This window comes from Porcisia hertigi, chromosome 26 (genome assembly GCF_017918235.1).
Source record: "Porcisia hertigi strain C119 chromosome 26, whole genome shotgun sequence".
NCBI lineage: Eukaryota > Euglenozoa > Kinetoplastea > Trypanosomatida > Trypanosomatidae > Porcisia > Porcisia hertigi.
The window spans coordinates 474355-498381 of record NC_090585.1 but is presented as its reverse complement, the minus strand read 5'-3'; the positions used below and the strand labels follow the sequence as shown (position 1 = coordinate 498381).

At 57.9% G+C, this 24027-nt stretch overlaps 6 protein-coding genes across 6 annotated transcripts; all 6 read right to left on the bottom strand.

Annotated features, from left to right (window-relative positions):
• Nucleotides 1–361: 361 nt before the first annotated feature.
• JKF63_04169 (uncharacterized protein) lies at nucleotides 362–7441 on the bottom strand (the record flags this gene model as incomplete). Its single annotated transcript, XM_067900162.1, has 1 exon — nucleotides 362–7441. The coding sequence occupies one exon, from the start codon at nucleotides 7439–7441 to the stop codon at nucleotides 362–364; it is 7080 nt and encodes a 2359-aa protein (XP_067756346.1).
• Nucleotides 7442–9276: 1835 nt separating this feature from the next.
• JKF63_04168 (uncharacterized protein) lies at nucleotides 9277–10878 on the bottom strand (the record flags this gene model as incomplete). The annotated part of the gene is made up of 1 exon (XM_067900161.1): nucleotides 9277–10878. One exon carries the CDS (start codon nucleotides 10876–10878, stop codon nucleotides 9277–9279), a length of 1602 nt encoding a protein of 533 aa, XP_067756345.1.
• A 1282-nt stretch (nucleotides 10879–12160) lies between these two features.
• JKF63_04167 (uncharacterized protein) lies at nucleotides 12161–13903 on the bottom strand (the record flags this gene model as incomplete). The annotated part of the gene is made up of 1 exon (XM_067900160.1): nucleotides 12161–13903. One exon carries the CDS (start codon nucleotides 13901–13903, stop codon nucleotides 12161–12163), a length of 1743 nt encoding a protein of 580 aa, XP_067756344.1.
• Nucleotides 13904–15257: 1354 nt separating this feature from the next.
• JKF63_04166 (uncharacterized protein) lies at nucleotides 15258–18563 on the bottom strand (the record flags this gene model as incomplete). Its single annotated transcript, XM_067900159.1, has 2 exons — nucleotides 15258–18273; nucleotides 18307–18563. 2 exons carry the CDS (start codon nucleotides 18561–18563, stop codon nucleotides 15258–15260), a joined length of 3273 nt encoding a protein of 1090 aa, XP_067756343.1.
• A 1499-nt stretch (nucleotides 18564–20062) lies between these two features.
• On the bottom strand, nucleotides 20063–20647 carry JKF63_04165 (uncharacterized protein; the record flags this gene model as incomplete). The annotated part of the gene is made up of 1 exon (XM_067900158.1): nucleotides 20063–20647. The coding sequence occupies one exon, from the start codon at nucleotides 20645–20647 to the stop codon at nucleotides 20063–20065; it is 585 nt and encodes a 194-aa protein (XP_067756342.1).
• A 677-nt stretch (nucleotides 20648–21324) lies between these two features.
• On the bottom strand, nucleotides 21325–24027 carry JKF63_04164 (uncharacterized protein; the record flags this gene model as incomplete). Its single annotated transcript, XM_067900157.1, has 1 exon — nucleotides 21325–24027. One exon carries the CDS (start codon nucleotides 24025–24027, stop codon nucleotides 21325–21327), a length of 2703 nt encoding a protein of 900 aa, XP_067756341.1.

Below are 24027 nucleotides of genomic sequence, written 5' to 3'. Positions count from 1 at the left end.
ATCCCCTTGAATCCGTTGGCGCATGTGGGTGTACATTATACATGTAATGTATGTGTACACCCACACGTCAAATGTCTCTCACCCCCATTTTTACTTCGTTAAATATACATTTTTCGTTGCGTGTGTGTGTGTGTGTGAAGGGGGAGGGGAGGAGGAGGCGCAGAGCGAAGACGAGAGAAAAAAGAAGGGTGGAAGGGCCACCCAGCAACTGCCATTGGCGCTGTCACTGCCAAAATTCAGGGAGACCGAAAAAAAAGGGGGGGGGAGGGTAACACCCATGCAACGTCGTAATGTTACGGAGCAACGCCCGCGTGTGAAAGCGCAGACGCGCAAACCCTGCAGAGCAACAGCGGGCTTCGAACTAGAAATCTGGCACCTCTCGCTGTGTCACCTTTGGGTGGCAACGCTGGCCATCTGCGCTGCGGCACATGTCACGGTCAGAGATGTCAAAGACAAAGGGACCATGCATCGGCTCTGGTGCCCATCCGCGGCCGCTCCGCGCTCGCTGTTCTGGAGAGAAGAGTTGACTTGCCTCCCAGGAGGGGACGCTTGCGTTGGAGTCACGGCCTTGGGTGCTCTGCAGCACACGCAGCGGGTTGCCTGTTTTTTCGTCTCCTCGGGCTTTTCCTTCGCCGCCAGTCGAGACGACACATCTGCACCCGCTCGCCTCACCGTCGCTACCGTCGACATCGCCATGCGGCTGGGGATTTGAGCCGTGCTCATCTTGTTCCTGGAGGCGGCGCATGAGCTCAGAGGCCTGCGTTGCCTTGCCCTGTTCTAGCAGCAGCTGAGCATCTGGCACGGTTGGGCTCCAGAAAGGGCACGCAAAGTACATGTCCGCCTCACCGCGCGGTGCCGGCGGAGGCTCCGCGGAGGCCCCGTCATCCCCACCTGCAGCTTCCTCCACTGAGGATCCGGCGGTTGATGTGGCCGCTGCTGCCACCGCTGTCAGTGGCGGAGGAGCGTAGCGGGGGACATCGTGCATTGCCCATACATCCCAGGGTACCATCGTGTTGAGACCGGGTGTGGGAGGGGCCGGTGTAGGCGGCATAAGGGGTGGAATGACGGACTCGGGGTCTTTCGCAGCTGTCGGCCACGAAAGCCGTTCCGTCTGCATCATCTCCATGAGCGCCTCATCACTGATGTCCTCTGCGTCGATGGACGGCGGCGGGCGTGTGACCCAGGAAGAGAGACCGAATACATTCTTGGAGTCGGCGCCCTGCATCTGGCATGCGTGGTGGAGGTCTCCGGGGTAAATCTTTGCGGTCGCCGCCGGCCTCTCCGCCGCGCTTGCGACAGGCACGGTAGCGGCAGTGACGGGTACCACTGGAGCTCGAGGAATCGCCACTGGCATAAATCGAGCTGCTCGCAACGCCGCCGCCTCCACGTCACTGTCCATGGTGCGCTTCTCTTCGGTAGACAATCTCGACTCTACTCCATTCGCAGCGGCTGTTGCCTCCGACCCTGCGTCGGCACAGGTCCGCTCCACTTCCCCTTCCACCATGGCCCGCATCGAGCGCTGCGATTCGGCCAGTGTGACGAACAACCGTATAGGCGCGAGAGAGGGGGTGTGAGGCGTCTCAAGGCTACCGCGCGCCGGGGTCGCCAAGTACCTGGCTATATCCGAGCCCGCCTTAACCGTTGCTTCCTTTCCCCGCAGCATCTGCGCTGGCATGCGCTGGTAGTGACTTACTAGCGAGATGTCCAGTGCAACCTGCAGGCCGCACCGGCTGCGCGTCGTCGCCCACCACAGCAAGAACGCGTCGAGGTCTTTCCGCGCCGAGCTCTCCGAGACGCTGTCAAGAAGCTCTTTTGCCGGCGCAGCATCCTGGAGGATGGATGGAGAAGGGGGAAGACCACTGGCGCGCAAGGAGCGACGCGCCGCTCCAAAACCGCTAGCCGGCAGTGCCGCGCTCGGCTTCGACGGCTCCTTGATGTTCCCGTTTGCGTCATCTTTGAACTCCTCCTGTGCCTTTGCGACACACGCCATTGGAAGGAGGGCGTGCCCGTGAGTGTCCATCACGACAAACAAACCGTCGGGTCGGCAGTAGAGTCCACGCGACACCCACCGCCTCTGGCTCCAGCAGCCGGCGTACACGCTGCCATCGGCGTAACGGCGCAGCGCGATCATCCGGCGCTGGGAAAGTCGGAGAAAGCAGGCGTCACAAACCCGAAACTGCTGCCCACTGACCGCCGATGCGCTGGGGCTGACTGTGTCGCTCTTTGCACCCGAGCCGCCGTTGCCAGTGACACTCGCGGGCAGTGTTGCGCGGTGTTGTGTGCACGCATCGCAGAAGACATCTCCGCAGAGGCGGCAATGGTGCCTGCGCAGAAAGAAAGAGAAGGCCGTGCCACACTGCCCACACTCGGAGGCGTCGTTGTCTTCTACTATCACAGGTGTGACAAAGCAGTCGTCGCGCTCGTTACCGTCGCAGTACGTTGTTTCGTACACTTCCCCGGTATCACGCTCGTAGATGCGCGTAAAACCGGACGAGGTGCCGTGCTTCCATGACCCCTCCACCACACAGTCCGTGGTGAAGAGAAGTCCTTTGCCGTTCTGTTTGTTCTGATGGAAGTCGCCGTAGTAGGCCCCACTTGTCGTCACGAGCTTGCCCATCCCTTCCATTGCATCCGACACAAATGTGCCACTGTACACGGAGCTGCCGTCAGCCATGTAGAGCATGCCAGTGCCGTGACGTCGGCCATGTACCCACTCGCCGTTATAGATGGAGCCGTCTGGGCTGTAGCCTATACCGCGACCGTGCGGTTGGACGCCAAACGCCTCGCTTTCCTTCACCTCACCGTGGTAGCGCAACGCGTGCAGCTTACCCTTGAGGAACTCACCCAACAGCACAGAGCCGTCTTCAAGGTGGTAGACACCCTGGCCGTGCCACGCGTCTCGTTCGAAGCCGCCCTCGTACCACTCGCCGTTTGGCATATATTGTGTGCCGAACCCGTGCCGCTCCCCGGCGCGGAAGCCGCCGCGGTAGTAGTACCGACGCCCCCACCAAAGTTCCCCATACACATGTGGGATGGTGTGAGAAGTGTAACCACTGTAGATGATGTACTGCGTTGAAGGCAGGAGGTTGATTCCGCGGGGCGGTGTCTTCTCAGAATGGATGGGCGAGCTTGGCGGCAATGGAAGGGGGGTGGTAGCCGCTCCTTCCGCTGGCGTGGCGACCAACGGATCGTGCCCCGCCTCAACGGAAGCGGCACCCTCTGTCTTTGCCGTGAAAGCAAGGCTGGCGCCGCCAGCTAATGCTGCATCAGAGCTGCTCGCAGTGGCGGAGCTACGGAGCGCGCTGTTTCCGGTCGGGCCCACATCGGTATCGCGGGGGTGCGTAACTGCATCCAATGTCTTGGTTGAAGCCGCGTGCCCACTGGGAGAGAGACCCAGGGCCTCCCCAGCGGTGCAATGATCCTGAGAGGACTCGTGACTGTGGGCGACCGTTGCAGGGGTCTCGGCCGCTTCCGCGAATCCGTCGTCGAGGTCACCAGTGGCGGCGCCGTTTCTTTTTGCCACGCTGTCAGAGTCGCGTTGGACAGCCTTCGCCCCATTGTTGCGGAGCACCTCGCACTGATGCTTGTCGCCCTCCACCACAGAGGCGAACATGGTCATCGGTATCCAGAGCTGCGTGTACCTCAATTTCCACAAAACGGCACGCACGCAGTCGGCGCAGACAGGCACCGCCGAGACGCCCTTGTCAAACGCCTGATCAACCTGGGCCGCCGAGAGGCTCGGGAAGTGGATGGCATGAGCTGCACCGCAGCTGCTGTCCCCGAGGCTGGTCTTTGCGGCTGCTGCGGCCGAGAGCTGCACCGTCTGTTCCGCAGTCACGTAGGCATGGCGCAGTAGTGCCTCCACGTCCTCCTGGTGCGCCAGCCCCTCTGTGTCCATGGTCCCCAGACATGACGAGCAAGATGAGCGCAGGCACAGAGTACAGTGCAAGCGCTTGCGGAAGAAGCTGTAGTCCTTGGCACAGAACGTGCAGCGCAGATCCGGGGAGGGAAGCGACAATGGCGGGGTAGATGATACCGCTTCTTGCCCTGACGCAGAGCTGTCTCGGCCAACATCGAGGGGTGACAGTACCACAGTCATCCGCCGACTAGTAAAGCGACGAGGCTCACCGCTCACATCCTCCGGTGCAGACTCCAAGACCGATGTATAGCACGATTGCAGTCGCGGTGCAGTGAGGCATGGCACTGTGTTGGCGCAGTTGCGTGACGCTGCCCGACTCGCCTGCCACCTGATGAACTCGTCGAATGCAGACCACGGGCGGAATGGGACGGCCAGTCGAGGCACGTTGCCAAGCCACTCCCCGGAAAGCACAACACCGGATTCAAAGTAGACGACGCCTGGACCGCTAGCGCGGGCGACTGTCACGCTTGACAGTGTCTCCGCCACATGAAGAGATTTGGCGCAGGCTGACAATTGTTTCGCTGTAGGGACGGGCCACAGTGCGGGGGAAGGCGGCGCCTTATCAATACTGCCAGTCACAGTGGGAGGCGCTGCAGTTGTCTTCCTCTTTTGTGCCCCTCTCCCACTTTTCGCAGTCTCGACCGCGCACGTTTGCTGTGCGCCGAGGGCGACTGACATGCTTGGGGAGTGGTGCAGCTGCGGCCACGGTGTGCCACCTGGCAGCGGGGCCGTCTGCATCCCAATTTGCGGCAGCATCACAGACGCGTACGTGCTCAAATCAACCGTGCGCGGACTCCAGGAGCAGAGGAACGTGAAGTGATTGCTGAAATCCACGAGCACCCGTCGCGGCGTGAGATTCTTACTTTCTTCGTCTGCGCCACCATCGCCATCCCCGGCGCGACTGGCTCCGTCGCCGATGAGATCACCCGCCAGGTCACCACCTGTTCCACCGCCGCCTACAGCCGCTGCCTCACTGACTCCATGTCCGCCACCCTGAGGAAGGTCGATGCGCGGCGAGTTCGTGGTGACCCTCTCCGACGGCCTTTGTGCTGGCAAGCGATGCAGCATATTCGGATAAACCGTTCTATACACTGGGTTGGTGCGGTTGCGCCGATGCCAAATGCCCACTCCACTTGGCGCATCGCTGCGCCACCCGCTTTCCAGCACCGACCCATCTGGCCACCAGACACACGCACGCGCGGCGTCACGGTGGCCATTGAGAAAGCGTCCAATATAGACGATGCCGCTTGGGAAAGCCCACACACCCCTGTCACAGTGTAACACCTCACGCACCCAACGCCCCTTGACGATCATGGAGGGCACGGGGGCAAGTCTCATAGTCTTGTTTCGAGTGCGGGATGCACCGGCGGCAGCGTTGCTCTCGTCACCACCGCTAGCGCTACCACGTTGCCCACCACTGCCGCCAGACTTGCGCTCCTCTGAAAGGTTCAGAGAGCTACCCACGAGTCCATCCAGCGCAGGTAGCTTGAGCAGACCCGGCCCATCCCGTAGGCCGTTACGGAATAGGCCAACAAAGTCGATGAAAAGAGGTGGCAGGTCAGCACGACCCGCTGTGGCGCTGCTCGAGCCAGCGGTGGATGTCGACACCAGTGGTTCGCCATTATCGGCCGCGCTGCGACCTTCTTCGTCACTCACAATGCCCGATGCGTTTGCCGGGTTGAGGCCGAACCCGTCGTTCGGCGTAGCGCTCACTTCAGGCCGTTTCGGGGCGGAGTTGCTCGAGCGCAGGGAAAAAAAAGTGTCCACCGGAATCGTCAGCCTACCAATACCGTGAAAGGCAGTCCCGTCCCATTCCCCCTCGTACCCTTCCACAAAGACATTTTGTTGCCACCGCCCAGCCTGGATAGACTTGTTGGCGCGCTGCAACAGCCCCAGTCCGTGGCGGACGCCATGGACGTACTGCCCGCTATACTCCGCCTGCTCTGCGGCGTAGCGCATGTTGCCGGCGCCGTGACGGAGGCTCTTATGGAAGTTCCCAGCGTAGAAGTCACCGTTCGTGTACCAGAGGAGCCCTCTGCCGTGCATGTGTTCACCGTGCCATTTCCCTTGGTAGCATAGGTAGTTCTTTGTGCTGGCTTTGTTGGCCATCGCAGGGGAGGGGCTGGCTGCCGCGGCGCTGGAGGTGCTGTTACGGGGGGGAGGGGGAGACGCTGCAGAGACACAGGACGGCGCGTCGATCAGTGGCGATACATTTCGGCACCCCGATGGCGCAGCCCCCGCTGCATCGACCGCTGCGTCTGCGCTGTCGCTGGCGAGGTGTGCTTTCGGCTGTTGATGCCAGTGCATGGTGCCGATGGTGCGCTCTCCGCGCACGAAGATGCCAACAAAGGTTGACACGCCCGGCACGACCACGGTACCCTCACCATGGATAAGCCCACTCTGGAACTCGCCGTGCATCGTTGCCCCTGTGCGCTTCAGCGTATACTTGCCTTGTCCGTGGCGCAGTTGGTCGCGCCAGGAGCCTTCGTAGACGTCTCCGTTGCGGTAGCGCATCGTGCCATGCCCATCGATGCGATCTTTTTTGAAGCTACCAAAAAATTCATCACCGTTGGCAAAGCGCATGACGCCCTCACCGTTGCGCTGGTCGTACTCCATGCTGCCCTTGAAGACAGATCCGTTTGGGTACATGATCTTACCGTTGCCGTGACGCTGGTCAAAGGCCCAATCACCATCGTACACTTCACCATCCATCTTACGGAGCTTTCCGCGACCGTGACGACAGTTGTCATACCACTCCCCCTCGTAGACATCACCATTGTAGTACTGCATCAGCCCCATACCGTGTCGATAGTGCTTGGCGTCGAAGTCGCCGATGTATTCCTTTGGTGCTGCCGTGCCCGCAACCAGATCGAAGGGGGACACATATGAGAGCCCCTTCAGAAGCATGCTGCTCACACCATCCCCAGACCCGCTGCCGCTTGCGTTGCTAGGCCGGTGGTCGACGTATTTGCGCGTGTAAGAGATCGTCCCTTTTCCTTGCATCTGCCCTTCTTTCCACGTGCCATGATAGGTGAAGGTGCTCGTGACCAGCGCGCCATCCCCATGGAAGGTGCCGTTGGCCCAGTCGCCGCCGTACCGATCGCCCTGACGATACCGCTTGCACGCAGCCGTGAGGTTTGCCACGGCCTGACTTGCACCGCCGCCTTGTGGGATACCTCTGCCGAAGAAGAAGGAGGTGAATCCACCAGTGTTGCTTCTGCTGCTGCTTTTGTCGGCTGCCGACGCCGCCGCCGCCGCAGTGGTGGTCAAGTTGGGCTTCACCGTTTCATCATACTGAAAGAGCATGATGCCGCAGCCACACGGGATGCGATACCCATGGTCCTCCACCACGGGGCCGAAGTAGTGACTGCCATCTGCAAGCACGAGCGAGGGGTACATCCCTTCACGCGGTACGAAGGTTTCTACCTGGATGATCGTGACAGGGCGGGTGATGGGGGCGTTAGGGTTGTAATAGCGTGGTGCGGGATTCGCACCATCACTTCCAACTGTCGCATTCGACATCACACACACACACACACACACACACACACACACACACACACACACACACACACACACACACACACACACACACACACAGAGAGAGAGAGACAGTCCAACACAGAAAAGAAGAGGAGGGAGGCCGGTCAAGAGCACCAAAGCAAAGCAGAATTGCCTGCAAAAAATTTTCACACTGTAGGCGAAGACAAAAAGCAGGAAAGGGAGAAGGGGGGCCGCAGCCGAAAGCGTAATGCAACAAAATGAGACAAGTAGATCACCCAAACCGGACAGGTATGGGGATCACTATATATAATAATATATATATACAGAGAGAGAGAGACAGGCAACACACACACACACACACACACACAGATGTGAATAGGTATGCGAATGTTAAACGTATATTCAACGAGCGAGTTTGTGTGCGAAGAGAACGGTGTGCAGGAGAGACGAGGGCAAACGCATCGCCGAGTCGAGCTCAGCAAATGGGAAAAGGGGGGGGGGAGGATGTACTGATGGGGATAGTGTTGGGGGAGGGGGGGGGAGAGGGGGTTGTTGTAGTGGGTGTGCTGTGGCACAGTGTGCACTTGGCAGTGAAGACCAGTGCCTTTCTCGCTCTGCAGTTTTTTTTTTGTTTGATTGCCTTCAGGGAAAACAAAAGAAGTGAATCAAGCCGCTAACTGGATGAATGAGTGAATGAAGTGAGTGAAGTGGGGGGGGGCAGTTGACATCCTCATATGTTGATATCGTGGAGAAAAGGGGGGGGTGTAGAGGGAGGGGGGAGGCGGTTGGGTGGTGATGAGCTTTCAAAAGCGAGATATGCGCATTTGCAATGATCAAGTAATGGTCATGCGTGTTCTCAGTTGAAGTAGAGTGCAGCGTAGGATGAGCTGGTTGTCGATAAAAGGGTGAGGAGGAGAGCATCTCACAAAACGTGGCAGCCGTTGCTAATCTCACACAATCCTACTGAGTGCACTACGCCCGTCAAGTGCCTGTAGGGGTTCTTCTCTCTCCTCCCAGCTCTCCCTCCCTCCCCCCCCATATGCCCATATTCGACATCTCTCATCTCCTGTCGTTCGCTCTTGGTTCCTGCTCTTCTGTTGCTTAGGCATGGCATATTGGTCTGTATGTGTAGTGGTAAGGGGGGGGGGGGGGGGGACGGGCCTTCTCTCTCGACAAGTGTCATCCGTTGCAGTTCGCGCCTCACGATGCCCTTAGTTGATGTGGATGACCCTAAAGATCGTTTTCTGTGGCTCGTGAGCGAAATACGAGCGTGCTGTCGCACCGTAGCCCGACGAGAAAACAACAACAAAAAGAAATCGTAATAACAGCGTGCAGCTTTGCGTCCCCTCCCTCTCCCGGGAAGTCTACTCTTCTGCCATTATACAATAGTCTGAACACATATCTGAAGTCCAATGCCTACTTTCTTTCTTGGCATCCGTCCCTCCAATATCCCCCTCCCCCCGGCCCTTGGCCAGCCCTCCAACACAGGCATATTCGCGTGGTGCGCAGCAGAACAGGTATACACACTCACACACACACAACAACAACAACGCACAGCAGAAAAAGGGGATCTTTCCAGCCAAGTGTCCTCACCACCCCTTACATCTTACCACACACACACAAAAAAAAAGAGAGAAAGAGGGAGGTCACCGGCGCTACTTCGCCTGCGTGAAGTCCAGGTTTTGAGGGCGGTGGTGGTGTTCGTGTAGGGCAAGCACAGGGGAGAACACACGGAGCCACGCCTCAGACCCCCCCCCCCGCGCAGCAGATGAGCAGCTTTAGGAGTAGAGGAAGAAAGTGTCCAGAGAAGGCGGTCCTCCCGACATCACACCTCGAAAGTACGTGACAGTGCGTCAAAAGAAGAGCATCAGCGGGCCGCGCCCCATCGAAGTCACCCTTTGGTAGATGCTCAGGTACTGGGCGTAGGCTGATGCAACGGTCAGTGTACATAAACCCAAAACGGCCACTGTGCTCACTGCAGCGAGCTCCACCGGGTTCATGGATTCCAACTTCTTGAAAAACGAGGAGCCTTTAGCAAAGCGTCGCGTCGCGTCGTACTGTGCGCGCTTATCGGAGTCCATAAGCATGTCGTAGGCCTCGTTGATTACTGACATCTGTTGTCGTGCTCGCTCTTGCTCCACCGGGTCCTTGCCGACACGGTCGGGGTGGTTGAGCAGCGCCATTGCGCGATACGCCTTCTTTATCTCTGGCGCCCTTGATTGCTCCGACACGCCGAGCACCTCGTAGTAGTTGATGTCGCGTGTGGAGATCCCGCCATGGCCAGAATGCCCAGCGGCTCCTTGCATACCGGCACCGCCAGAGCCGTGCGCCGCATGCCCGGTGGCGTTGTCGGGAGGGACTGAGGTAAAGGCGAACGCGGCGTGCGCTGCGGCGGCCTGGGCCCGCGCAGCAGCCTCCGCTGCTTCTTCCATTCGCCTGTCCTCTTCCTCGTCCTCGACGGTGCGGGGATAGCGGCGCTCGAAGGCCTCGCGGACGGCGCCACCCACGATAAGGCTCACGTAGTGGATGCCGGGCGACAGCAACAAGAGTGTCACGCGCTCTCCCCAGAAAATGCCGCCTCCGGTGGGCTCACGTGACAGATGTTTTCCAATCAAGACACCCGCAACACGAGCCGCGTACACCAAAGTTGTTTGCACACATATCATCGATAAGTCGGCAAAGAAAGGCTTCAGCACTCGCCATCGAGAGGTGCGCTTTGTGCGCTCTCGGTGGAAGCAGATGCACCAGCTGATCTGCTCCGTCGCAAAGAGCGTCATGTCCGTGATGACACCGCTGACAAACGTGGTGTAGAAAGGACGTGACTGGTAGCTGTGGAGGTAGTAGCGCAGCGCGTCCTGGCAAGACTCTGGCATTCCCTCAAACGGGTTCGTTCGGGAGGGCCGCGGCGGGCCACGATAGAAAACTAATTCAGGTTCGACGGGGTCCGAATGCGAGAAGGGCTGCGATGCAGCGCCGCCTAGCGTTGAGCTGCGCGCAGCTGTGCTTGAGGCACCACCGCTGCTACCGTTGATGCTAGTACTACTCTTTGCTCGTCGCAGAAAATTTGGGAGGAAGAGTTGTCCCACAAAGCGAACAAGTCGAGTGCACCACAGACGACTGTAACGGTAGCTGCGCACAATCGGGTACATGCTGCTAAACAGGAGCGCATCCTTACAGATCTCAGACTCGCTGCACATGCACATAGCCGATATTCCGCACTCAAGAAGCCGGAAGAGCAGCCGCTCGCTCATGAGCTGGCTGTAGAAGCTCAGGAGCGCGGAGGGGTTGAAGCCGCTCCTGAAAAAAGAAAGCCATCCGTTGGCGTCGCTTAGTGCTTCCGCAACATCCATCTGGAACAGGGAGCTGCGGATATACTCCGTGAACAGCAAGCCTGCCAGCTCCACTCCATGGAGCGGGGCCGTGAAGAGCATGACACGATGCTGAAACATAGTCATACACGCGAGATTTGTGTAACACTCACGCACCCCGATCGAGTGGAGAACGGGGAGAGAGAGGAAGGTGGGGGGTGGGGGTGGGGGCGTAGGTAGCGCTTCTGGCGTAGAAGAGGTCCGTCTAAAGCAGCCAAACAGGACGCCGTATCGGCGACGCGACAATGCAGACGCAAAAAAAAAACCCGCTTGCACACCTGAAAGCACCACAATGAACACCGCAGAGTGGCAAAAAGAAACGAACACAAAACAACAACAAAAAATTAGGGAATCTCACGCACTGTGCGTCGGGGGAGGGGGGGAGGGGGGGGAAGGGGCAGATGGTGCAAAAACACAACCAATGGATACTGAAGGCTGCAACAAGGGTAACAGCTGCACCCCCTACCCAGTGGGCTGACAGGCGGACCAGAGGGGGCGAGTTAGAGAGCAAGTGTGTATCGGTGTACCTGGGCGAGGGGGTGTGTGGGGTGGGGTTAAATGCCAACACAAGAGACACATGCGGGAATACTCATCCGATCAGCGTGGTAATGTGAAGGAGCGCCCTTTGCTTTTTTTTGATTTCTTCGTCCTCCCTCTCTGTTGGGGGTTAGGCGATATCAGATTGGCCGTTGTGAGGTGGGCCGGGGGTTCGGGGATACAGGTGTGCCAGCGCACACATTTGCGTTAATTGAAGTAAGGACATGGATCACGAAATAGGGCGGGGGAGGTCAAACGAAGCAGAGAGCACATCCAGACAAACGGAAAAAGGGCGTTCAGCGGGCGGCCCACTGAGAAGCTTCCTCACTCTCACACACGATCAGAGGATCGAGTGGCGTGTGTGTGTGGGGGGTGGGGGAGTCAGCAAGCCGTGTACCAACACACTGACGTCCACCGTTGCACCACTCCGCATTTTAGCTTGCGTCGTGTCTTGTGCAGAGTCAAGATGAGTTATTAGAGAGAAAGAGAGAGCACCATTTCTAGAAACGCGACTTGACGACAGGATTGAATCCCATCAATGATGAGAGGAGGGGCGTAAGACGAACAAGGAATATAAGCAAAGCCACTCACGAACCAAAGTGACGGGTTCTCAGGGGTCGGGGGTGGTGGTGAGGCAATGCTTCGCCAAAAGAAGCCAGTGTATCGTTTCTGCCTCCCCCCCCCTTCCGACACACACACACACACACACACACACAGACATACGCGACGTGGACTTCTTCAAGATTTTGAGGCATGTCGTTTTTTTTTCTTTCGTATTTCGTTTTCCCTGCTGTTTTTTTTTGTTGTTTGGACGTTTTGCACCGTTGTGCACTCAGAGATGTCTCAGCGCCCCCCAACTCCACAAGTTTACGCTGGCATCGGACGAAGCCGTCACCATAACAGATTTGCCAGTGTGATAGCGAACACGAAATACTGTCGCTGCGTGTGCCTTGGCTTTCCATTGCAAGGACCAGTTCGTGGTGTCATTCAAGCAAACAAAGGAATTCTTGCTGGACGACAGAAGCCCTCGCCCCCGCGGCGTGTACTTGACGCTGTGCACCGCATGACTGTGGGTGCGCAATATCTCAACAGCTGTGGTGCTCACACGCGGGTCGAAAATGCGCACACTGCTGTCTATGCCACCCGTCGCAAAGGTTGCGGTCACGGGGTTCCAGTCGATATCCCAGACGGTGCCCCCGAGTCCTCTGAATACTGCTGCGACAGAGTTTTCTTGGCGGAAGTCGTGCATGCACACAACGCGGTCCTCGCCGGCGGTCAGGGCAAAGTTGGGATCAGTTGGGTGAGGCCGAAGGGCGAAGATGTGCGACTTGTGCGCTACCACCGTGCGCACGCAGGTCCCCCCCTCGATGTCCCACAACTTCACCTGGCAGTCCATGCTTGCTGTCGCAACCTGCAGGTCGCCCGGGAGCACACCAGCGCCGTACACCTTGTGCGTATGCCCCTTCAGGAGATGAACCTCGTCCGGATTGCCGATAGCGTACAGCCGCGCAGTGCGGTCATCGAGCCCGGCCACAACCCACTTGCCCGTGGAGGAGTAATTTGCCGTCAGTACTGAGTTCTTGGGCGAGGTTCGAGGCAACGCATAGCGCGTGACGACGGTGCTGGTTTCCAGGCTCCACTCCAGCAGCTGCATGTCACGCCCGCTAGACAGCAGCAGTGCACCGCCGGCGGGCTCGACGACGGCCCGAGCTTCCGGGCAAAGCTGCGCCACTTCCGGTGTGCACTCTATCGTGTAGATCGGCAAGTGATGCGGCACAACTGTTCGAATGAGATGCGGCAGATAGCCATCTTCGGCCGTCGCGATGAAGGGGGCATCACGAGCATCGGCAACGACGATGTCACCGTCACCCTTGGCAATTTTCTCCGACTCTCCATGGTTGTCGCTGCCCTCATCCGAGAAGGGGTCTACCGTTTGCAGCGGAGCCTCTCGCGTCCTCAGCTCACCTGTGTCGGGATCGCTGTAAGTCACTACTGGCGCCCGTCTAACTTTCCGGATGCGCTGCTGTTGCACAGGGTGTATGTCGATGTTTGCAGGTGACTCTGCCGGCATCTGTTGCATAGTCTGCAGGTTTACAGTGTAGGAACGCTTTTTCATGACGACTGCGCACGTGCTGCGCATGTTCAGAAAGGCCTCCTCCAGGCGGTCCGATGACTCCTTCGCGTACGGCTCCCATGTGCCTGGCTTCTCCAAGTTCTCGACAAACCACCCAAACACAGTCTCCTCTGGATTCATTTCTGGTGGCGGCGGGGGGACGGTGTGTCCAGCGGACGACGTGCCTTCGATCACCATCCCAACTCCCTTTGACAGCATTTCATTTGGCTCAAGATGGCGCACAATGAGAGGGAGCACGTCGCCCATTTTGTAGGAGACGACAAGGCCGAGTGTGGGGTTGTCTGCTGCCGCGGAACGGCCAGGGGCTGCGGTTCTGGATGTTTCGCCCCTCTGGCCAGATGAGGTTGCGGTCGCATTGCGATCGTTTGTCGTGGCCGCGCCGGCTGTCGTTTTTGATGAGATCAGTCGACTGGACTGCTGTGAACTGCCACCTGCTCCCATCTGTTTGGCTTGTATCCGTACGAGAGAGAGAGAGAGAGAGATGGGTAAGTGGGGAGAAAATGTACAAGGCGCACGAGGACTACAATGTAATCAAAGATGATAAAAAACAACAACAACAAAAAGAAAAAAGTGGAGAAGGGTGTGGTGGTGGTGGTGGTGGGGGGGGGGAGGAGGAGGGCTAAGAGAGAAAAGTTAACGGCTGTAAAACAGCAATGTCACACGACAATAGAGGGGGAGGGGGTATAAAGAAAGAAAAAAAAATATGACGACTTATTTGCAGACACACACACAGAAGCCCTATATTTGCTGGGGACTCGGCGCTCCGCTCCTTGGAATTTTGTTCCCCTTGAGTATTGGCCACCGTCTCAAAGGTTTCGCTGCGAATGATGGGTGGACCAGCCCACTGCGATGATGTGAGCAGAGGGGGTACAGAGGCGGAGGGGTTGAGGAGAAAAAAAAGAAGCGAAGAGGAATGTTTTGAAAAAAAAGCGTCGGGGATGTGCACACAAGTGAGGAGGGAGTACACATAGATAGGATGCAAGCGCTATATATCATCAAAGTGCACCCAGGCGAAATGTCAACACAAACCATGTGAGATTTTTTTTTTCAGCAGGTTTGCGTGTGTGTGTGTATGTGTGTGTACTTAGGTGTCGGCGCTATTTGGTGATGGCGACACGATGGTTACGTCTGCCAGGTTGGAGAGGGAAGGAACACACGAGTTCGTCTCTTCCTCCCTTCCCTTATATAAATATCCACCATGGGAAAAGAGCTCGGCTTTTACATTAAGGGCTCATGCGTACCGTGACACACCAGGAGAGAGGAGTGAGGGAGGTGGGTGGGTGCGGCAAAGGTGGTGGTGGTGGTGGTGGTGGTATATATAAATAAGCTCCACGGTTGGTGAGGGCATATGTGAAGAAGGCGTAGGCGAGCGCGGACGAGGGCCCCCCCTCCCTCCCCCCGGGACCCATCTCGACAGCGCAGTTTAAAATATAAATATATATATATATATGTGTGGTGGAGCACAAGGGTCAAAAGAGAAAAGGAGGGGGTGGAGACCAAGAGCCAACGCTCAAGGAGGAAAGGGGTGAGAAGGAGAAAGCACAAGGACCACCTAGCGCGTGTATAATATTTGGCGTCTGAGTGGACTCCCCCTCCCTTTCCAGACGCTACCCAAACACAAGCAAGTAGCACACACACACACACACCCATCCATCAAGGCCCTACCCACAACCCGATCTCCCAGACAGAGGTGCCCCCTTTTAGCACGGCGGGAGTGTGCCCCCCTTTTTTTTTTTTGGTTCTGACCTGCTCTTCTCGCCATCCTCTTCGACAGTCCCCCCTTCCACCACCGGTGTCACTCGCAGTCATACCCCAGCTGTGCCCAATCGTCCTTCAGCCCTGCCACTTGGTAGAGGTGTGCTATGGCTGGAACGCAGCAACTGCGTATCCACATCACCCACCGTGACACGGGCAGTCCCTCGGCCATCACAGTGTCGTCCGCTGACAGCGTGCCCTGTGTATCCGTAGCATTTTCGCTCTCTCTCTGTTTTTGATCGGCGTCTGCCCCATCACCACTCGGCGTGGCGCCGCCCGCCCTGAGCTCCACAGCGTGCAGCGAGCAGATCATGTATTGCAGCACCTCACCTGCCAGTCTCGCTTGTGATGCAGTCACAAGAGCACCGTAGTCGCCCTCGCTTTCATCTTCAGAGATCGCCGGCTCGTCCAGCAGTTCCGCAAGAACTCGCCGAGGGCAGCCACAGTGTCGTAGCGTGATCAGGCAGGATTCAAGGTTGAGAGCTGGACGATAGCGACGCGAGACCTTGGCTAGACTCGTGTGTAATTCTGCTCTCGTTGCGGGGTCCGCGGCTGGGCTGCCCGTCACGCCGCTCTCCTCCACTCTTTGATCGTCGAGACGTGCGGAGTCTCTCTCGTCGTTATCATCCCCCGTATCGTGCCCACTGGCGAGCCTCCGGTGTAACGCCAGCACATATGTGTGAATCTCCAGCTGCGTCTTGCGCTCGCGCCGGGCAACTGCCGCGAATACCTGTCGCACTTGCGTTGACTCCCCCCATTGATCGAGAAGCCGCATGTAGAGGTTGACTGATCCTCGGTGCCATTGCGTCTTGTCGTAGTACGGGTGACACAGCTTATGCAACACAGCAGGTGTGCTATGGTGGGGGCCGGAGCGTGCCAGGGCGCCATGGGGAGTGGCAGTGTTGTGACCAGCAGCACCGCGGTGGAGGTCAGCAGAAGTAAACTGGCCTCGTACCGCCGCATCTAGCAGCGTTGTCCACACCAGCTGCTGCACCCGACGCAGCCGCGTGGCACAGCGATGCAACTGATTCTCTGTTAACCGAGGGCTCTTGTAGCGGGCAAGGGTCACATGCGAGTGGCGCTGCAGTTCCATGACCAACCGAATCGACAGTGCCAACGTGGTCACTTCGTGGGCGTTGCCATCCGTTGCACTCCCCAAGAACGCCTTTTCAGATCCGTGCTCCTGCGTCTGCAAAGCATCATCGTGGACAAGTACACGTAGAATCCATGCACACCACGGCAACGGGAGAGCCGGGGGGCGCAGCGGTACGCCATGTGCATCTTGCTCGTGGGAGTCGGCAGGTGAAAGGGGATCGCGATTACTCAACGTCAGCAACGAGTTCGCGTTGCAGAGCGCAGCGATGACCGCCTCACGGGTCAGGTCGCACTGACGGCGCGTGTTTTGTGTCTCTGGTCCTGAGGCGGCAGGCGCCGCTGCTGCCGCGGCTGATGGAGGGGCGAGATACATTCTGAGCAGCAACCGCATACCAGTGGCTGTGGCCAGAGATGAAGGGCTTGATGCAGACCCACTTGGATCGTGAGGCGTTCGAGCAGGGCCGACAAGTGGCCGAGCTCGCCAATTACTGAGCGCTTCCTGATGTGGTGAGGCTGCGTTGAATTGCCGTGCTGTCCACGAGCCAGCTAGCACGAAACTATCAATGGCTCGCCACTGGACCTCGAGGCGAGTCTCTGACATAGGTGGTATGGTGATGATCGCTAGGAAGGCCACGTAAAGTACCACCGCGTCATCCAGCAGTCGCTTGCGTTTTTGTTGCTCTGATGCACCAGCGGGCATATGCATTGATGCCCCCACTGAGCTTCTCATTACATTCTCAAAGGCCTCGCGCGCCACCGACGCAAGAGCAGTGTGAGCCAGCGAAGGCGACGCCGCCGGTGCGTCGTGGGGTGGGCCATTGTTCTCGGCCCTCCCCCACAGGCGGGAAAGGAAGGCACAGCTGTCAGACAGACCAACGCTGAGTGGCATCGATGATTTCCAACGAAGCAACGCTGCGTGACGCACTGCTTCCAGAACCAGCAAAGCGGTGGTCGGGCGCAGAGATGTCTGATGTTGCCCATTTTTCTGGGAGCGCGCGCCTTCCAGACCGTGCGACTTCTCTGTGGCTTCCCCAGCCAGATTTGCCGCCGCAGCCGCCACGTCTTGCGGGAGATGCACGAGTAGGACTTCCAGCGCTCGGTTCAGCAGGTAATGTGCACGATGTATCCGTGTCACCCGTACTGCATCTGAATCGCCGGTGGGCTTCGGTGTAATGTCGTCATCAAGGTCTCCCTTGACGTCGCTCTTGCACCTGCTCGGTGTCCCACACGACACGGCGGCCGCTTGCACGCGGTGGAGTTCAGATAAAAGGTACGTGGCGTAGTGGTGGTGAATGCCTTTGGGAGTGAAGGGGGAGCGGGGGCGTGTAATATGAGCCCGATCCGAGCAAGGGGTGTGCGAGCTTGGCGACGTAGGCTCACCACTGATTGTGGCTTCTGCCACGTCCATCGTGTTGTGCACCGGTCTCTGTGTTCGATGCAGATGCCTCCACGCAGCGTAGACTCCTTCCAGCACCTCCAGCGGTGCCCCTGTTGAGAGGCCGGCAGCGACGGTGGCCGATTGGTTGCTGCGCAAACAAACAAACAAAAGCCATTCCATGATGGCCTGGGTGGTGTGCGAGGCATTCTGCACCAGCTCAACCCCTCGCTGCCAGGCTGGTTCACCGCTGTGCAAAACGGCTACCGTGTCCTTGTCTCGAGTGCCGCCGACACACAGCTCAGTGTCACGCAAGGGATTGGCCAAGGCATCGACAGTGTCTGCCGATGCCGGCACACCCGCTCCTCTGGGATCGCTGCCCGCATCTGCTTCAACGCTGCTACTGTGTGGCCTTCTCCGATACTGTTTAGCGAGGATCTGCAGCTGTGCCACAAGCGAGGCCTCCGACGTGTCCGCAGTCACGTCTGGCGATTTGGCGACAGAAAAAGTAGAGGATGAGACATTGGATGGCCCAGGCGGGTCGGCTAAGATTGTATCGCCCTGCTGGTTAGCCACCATCGCGTCTCCGGTGGAGGCGCTGGGCGATCGCGGCACAGACACGGGGGTCGAATTGTGTACGTGGCGCCGTTGGAGCCTCTGTGCGATGGAGGAGGAGGAGAGAACCGAGTCGAGCATTGCTATGGACGCCCGCGATGGGGGTTTAGCAGACGAACCAAAGTCCACCGCCCAAAATGCACCACACACAACCGATCTTGCGTGACACCGCAGTGCATCACTGCCACCACCAGCAGCAGTGATGCACCTGCAGCTTCGAAGATGACAGTTTGTATGCAACGGCATTGCTGAGCGCTTCATCCTGACCTGTGTGTGTGTGTGGGGGGGGGGGGGCGACTCTGATTTGGAGGCCTATAGCACCCGCCCCCAAAAAACAATAAGCATCAAAGTGTGTAAGTGTGAAGAGGAGTGCTGGAGAAAAGGTGGAGCATCGACAAAGGAAAAGACTGAGAATGCGTTCCGCGATGAGTTCACACACACACACACCCACACGAGAGAGAAAAGCTGCTGAGCCATATCAACTCCCTCTCCCCTTTCAAAGATAGATTTATGCTTTCGTTACCGAGCCGGGCATCGCACGGGTAGCGGCCCGAGTACACGCATCACGCACATTGAGTTTTGTGTGCCTGGATTCCATTGGGCCGCGCCTGGTTTTCCTTCCCTCTTCAGGATTTGGTACGCCGTCAACATCCAGGCTGAGTCGGCGTCCTCGAGCCTACTGAGAGTACAGGAGGGGGGGGGAGAGTGTGTGTGTGTGTGTGTGGGTGGTGGTGGTGGGCGCGCGGTGTGTAGGGCGAAGAAAGCGTAACCGATGAACAAGAGGAAACGTCTTCCTCCTGATGTGATCGGCCTCTCCCTCTCTCCCCCTTTTTTGCTTTCGCTCTGTCGACAGTTTTGACGTGGTTTCTTCATTCTTTTTTTTTCTCTCCATCCTGAGAGCTCTTCACGTGTGTCTTCCCCCATTGCGTCTATGGACAACATTTAACATAGTAGATAATCTCTTTTTTTTTTCAAAGGGTGGGGGGAGGGGAGGGGGGGAGTGCACATGTCACGCATCGCTTTCTTGCTCCATCAACCACCTCCCTCCCGCGCCCCTCCCCCCTTTTCTCTCTCCCCCTCCCTCTCCTCACCAACCGGCAATCACAACCAAGACAACAAAGAGTCTCGACCAAACAAAGCGTGGGCAGAGTAGGACACACAACGCAGGGACGGCTGCTGCCGAAAGCCAAGGGTTTGGTGGTGGTGAAGAGGCTGGAGGATGGGGAATAGCGAAGGGCAAGTCTGAGAAGTCTGCCGTTCGACAAAGATGAATGCCCAATCCGTACACAATGGACAAGGAAACACGTGTAAGGCGGGAGAGGGGTGCCGCTGCGCATGTAAGCCGGTGATGTTGTTGTTTTTTTTTAACATGAGTCAGGGCCGGGTGGTACAAGTAATGTCACCAACCCTCAATACTGTTCAACCCAACAGCAGCAACAACACAAGGTTCAGATGCGCGCGCGCACCGTGGAGCATCGCGCATCATCCCCTACCCACCCCTCCTCCTCATTACACCGTAGAGTCCCATCTTCGGCATCCTTCCCTCTTTTCCTTCCCCAGAAAAGCTTACAACCAGTGTGAGAGATGCGCCTGGCGGCATTTTTTTTTGCGTGTCGACTCCCCTCCCCTCCCCTCCCCCTCTCCCCCCCCTTAACCATCACCACCACAAGGTCGACGAACGAGAACGAGAGACAAGCCTTTGCCATGGCACTCCCAGCCCTTGGAATGACCGTGATGTACGCACAGCTCGCATCCGTCACTCACTTCTTCTTCTCTTCCTCGCTTTTCTTACGGCGCTCAATTACGTCGTAGTTGTACAGCCGCGATGTGTTGACCTCCAAAATAGTTTGCTGCTCCTGGAGCCATGCCAGATCTTCTTGGGTTGTCGCCAGGTTCTCAGTGGCGCTCTTCAGGTTGCGCTCCAGCAGATTTGTGGCCTCTTCAAAAGTATACTCGACCATCACGTTCGCGCCGAGCCAAAGGTGCACTGTCTTCTGTGGCGGCACCTTCGCCTGGCAGAAGACGCTCTCGGTTAGACCGTAGTTTGTCGTGAAGCCCTCGCCGCCGTTCTCTGCTACTAGCGACTTCTTTAGATACTCCAGAGTCTGCAGCGTCTTCTTGATGTCTGGAATCTTCGCCTCGAGGTTGGCTGTCGTGCGGATCAGTCGGTGCTCCGCGAGTTTGTATTTGCTGTACTGTTCACTGAAGCGCTTCAGAAGCATTTCCGCACTGTCGCCGCTCGATTTGACCAGCTCGGCCACGTTCTCGACGAAGGCGACCTTCGGAATGCCACGCGGACTGACGTAGTCATCCTTGAAGGTGTACTTCTCCATAATGGCACTCATTGCCAATAATACATATAAATATATATAAATATATATAAATATATATATGTGTGTGTGTATTACTTGTTGAACAAGAAAAAAAAGGGTAAAATACACCAGAGAGAGAGAGACAAGAAATAAAACAAACAAACACAAAAAAAAGGAGTATGTCACTGAAGATATGCGAGGATCACGACGATGTAGACGACTTGGAGGAGGAGGAGGAGGAAGTGGTTGGGGCATAGGGATGGAGGTGGGGGCCATGAAAAATGAGCCCCTCATCACTATTCCTCCTCTTTTTGTGCAAATATCAAAGGAACACGGAGAGAGTAACACGGGAAGGGAGTCGCAGAGAACGGGCGAGGCTTTGCACGATGTGGCGCATGCTCAGGTGTGGATGCATGAGAGTGCACCCCTCCTCCCTCCCCTCCACCGCCATAATCCCTTCTCCTCGTTATGTGTTTCTTCTTCTTTGCCTGTACTGATGAGAGTACCGCGAGCGAAGTAGTGGAAAAAAAAGGGGGTACCGTGTACTCCCGTGCGAGACTATCTCCAATACGGGCCACGAGAGCAGATCACATGGACAAAGGTGTGGGAGAAACTTTACGTGTGCGCAACGGAGGCCCAAGGTGGGGGCTCATGATGGACGCCCTAGCTGCCAACCCTCTGCATGAAATGGCTCTCAATACTGCTACGCGCTAGCAAGGGATGGGCTCGAAGACTGGCAACAGGAGATGTGGGCGAATGCGCTCGCGATACCATGCGGACTGCAGAAGGTTCAACTCCGGGGGTGCGTAGAAGAGTGTGAGCTGCCCTTCGTAGGCTTCTTGGAGAAGGGCAATGGCCGCACGGTGAGTGTCGAGGGCGCCCTTCCCACGCTTCACGAAGAGGCCGCGCTTCTTTGCGTACGCCTCACAAAGTTCGTACGAGCTCCAGCCGCTTTCTTGAAGTGCGTACTCGGGCCGCTGCAGTCCGTACATCTTCTCAATTGGCAAGTACGCTGCCAGAAAGCTGATACTCGTCTGCGGGTCGCGTGTCTGGGCGATCTGGTGCGTCCCCAAGACGGCCTGCAGCGGACGCGGCACACCAAAGACGGGGAGAGCTAGGCCGGGGCTGTCTACCAATGTCAAGTGCTCCTCCGGCACCGGGATCGTCTGAACGTGCTTTGTGTGGCCTGGTGTGGCGCTGACCGAAACCACCTTCGTGCCGCGAATGCAGTTCAGCAGGGATGATTTGCCCACGTTGGGGTGACCAACGAAGCCGATGTGGAGGTACGATGAACAGTCTGGCGCCCGGTCCTCAACGACGTCATCACTGCTCTCGTTGTCGGAGCCGTCCCCAGCTGAATCGCCCAGCTGGCCACCACTCCTGCCCGCGCCGCCGCGACGAGCAGCACTTCTCTGTTTCGCTTTTTTGTTTTTTGGTGCCGCGCGCCGCGCTGCGCATGGCCGCGACGACGGCAGGGCTGTACTGGGCTCTTCCCCAGCTGCGGAATCCCCTTCCCGCGCCGTGGTCCGCGAAGTGGCGCCCAAGCGGCGGCATGTCGCCAACAACTCAGTGATTTTGGCAGATACCGCCTCAAGTTCCTTATAGGCGCGGCGATCCTGCTGAAGCGCGCGCTGGGCGGCCTCCACCCCCACGAAGATCTCCGTGGAGCTGTAGCGCAGCTCGTCCTCCTCTTCGTCGTCACTGCCGTCCTCAGCGTCGCGCCTACAGTCGCCCAGGTGCTTCGCGACGTTTAGCCGACCAGTGCGTAACTTCTCATACATGTGGGCGTTGGCTTTCCTTCGGCTCTTTTGCCGCCGCGCCACGTCGACCTCATCGCTGCGTTGCCCCGCCGTTTCAGGCCGTGGGTTGGCGGTGAAGGTGCGCAGTACAATGCGTCCACTCGCGGCGCCTTTATGAGCAACACCGTCCTTGGTGCCCTGCTCGGTACCTCTCTCGCTTGGCTGTCCCGCGGTGTCTGGCTGTTCTACGGAGAAGCCCAGGTCGTCCAAGTAACGATACAGGAACTGCTGCCAGCAACGCAGTGTGGAGGCTGGCACGAGGTCTTCTTTGTTCAACAAAAGTACGCACGGCTTGCGCTGCTCCTTTGCGATGTAGGTGAGAAGACCGAGGTGAGCGTGGATGATAGGATACCGCGCATCGGCCACCACGACGAGAACGTCACTCAGCTCGACAGTCCTCCACAACTGCTGCCATACCTCCAAGTTGCGTTCGAACGAGCTCACCTCAAGGCCCGTGAGCGCTGCAGGAAGGGGGTATGCGTCCACGAACTGTGTGTAGATGCCAAACCGCTTCCACTCGATATTCTTGATAAGGTGCGCGTCATATGAATGGATCTTCGTGACAGCGGCACTTGCATGGGCTTCAGAAGTGTCAGTGCTGCTTCCCGTCACATCAGTCGCCTCATATTGACTCGAGTTACTTTGGAGCGCACACGCTGTTTTCTCTAGTCTGTCTTGAGACTGTAGGGAGGCAGGGCTGCCCAACGCTGCGCGAGGGGCTGCTCCTTTCAGGTGGTCGTTGTGGACTTGTTTTGTAGCATCACATTCGCCAGTCATTACCGTGCTTGGCTCCGGCAACACCGCTCCGCTTTCGTGATCGACGTGCCAGCCTCGCGAGGGCAGTTCCACCGAAAACGGGAAGAACGAGCTACTCGTCACACCACCGAGCGCGTCACCGGCAGACGCCACCAATGGGCGGTTCATTCGGCGTTCCTGCTCTGCAGTGATGAAGGCGAGCTTCTCTTCACCGCTCCTGGGCGCCTCACTCGCGCCAGCACGAGCGCCGCCACGCCTGTCGTTCAGGTCTGCTGACACCGTCGACCCCCCTGCTGTGGCCGACAAGGCCGACGATGGAAAGGTGAACCAGTCTCCGAACGCAATGCCCGTTGGTGGCATCGTTGTGCGGCACGGGATTGGCTGATAACTGAGCTGCCTGCGGGTGGCGATAGCCGCTGCAGATTCCTTGACGAAGGCACTGCGCACTCCGTGCGGACGATCTGCACTGTACATCACAGTTAACGGTGCGCTGGACCGTACTTGGTCTCCCCGTTCGTTTCCCGATTCACTTGATGAGGGCCCACTGCTGCCACACTCGTCATCCCCGCCTTTCGCGCTGCCGCTGACCTTCCGATACGTCGAGGTGACCGCGTCGGCCTCGTTGTTTCCTTTCGGCCGTGAGCGGCGTTCTCGTGTCGTGTGGTCCTGCGGATCCGCTCGCTCGCGCAGAAGGGCATCGAGGACTTCATCTGAGACATCCTTGCCGCATTTCATGAGCTCCTCGCGCATCTTCTCCCGCTCACGGTCGCGGGCCTTTGAGTGCTCTGTCTCATCACGCTTGCGCTGCCGCTTTGCCTGCAGCTGCTCCTTCTTTTTCTTTCCACTGAACGGTGGCAT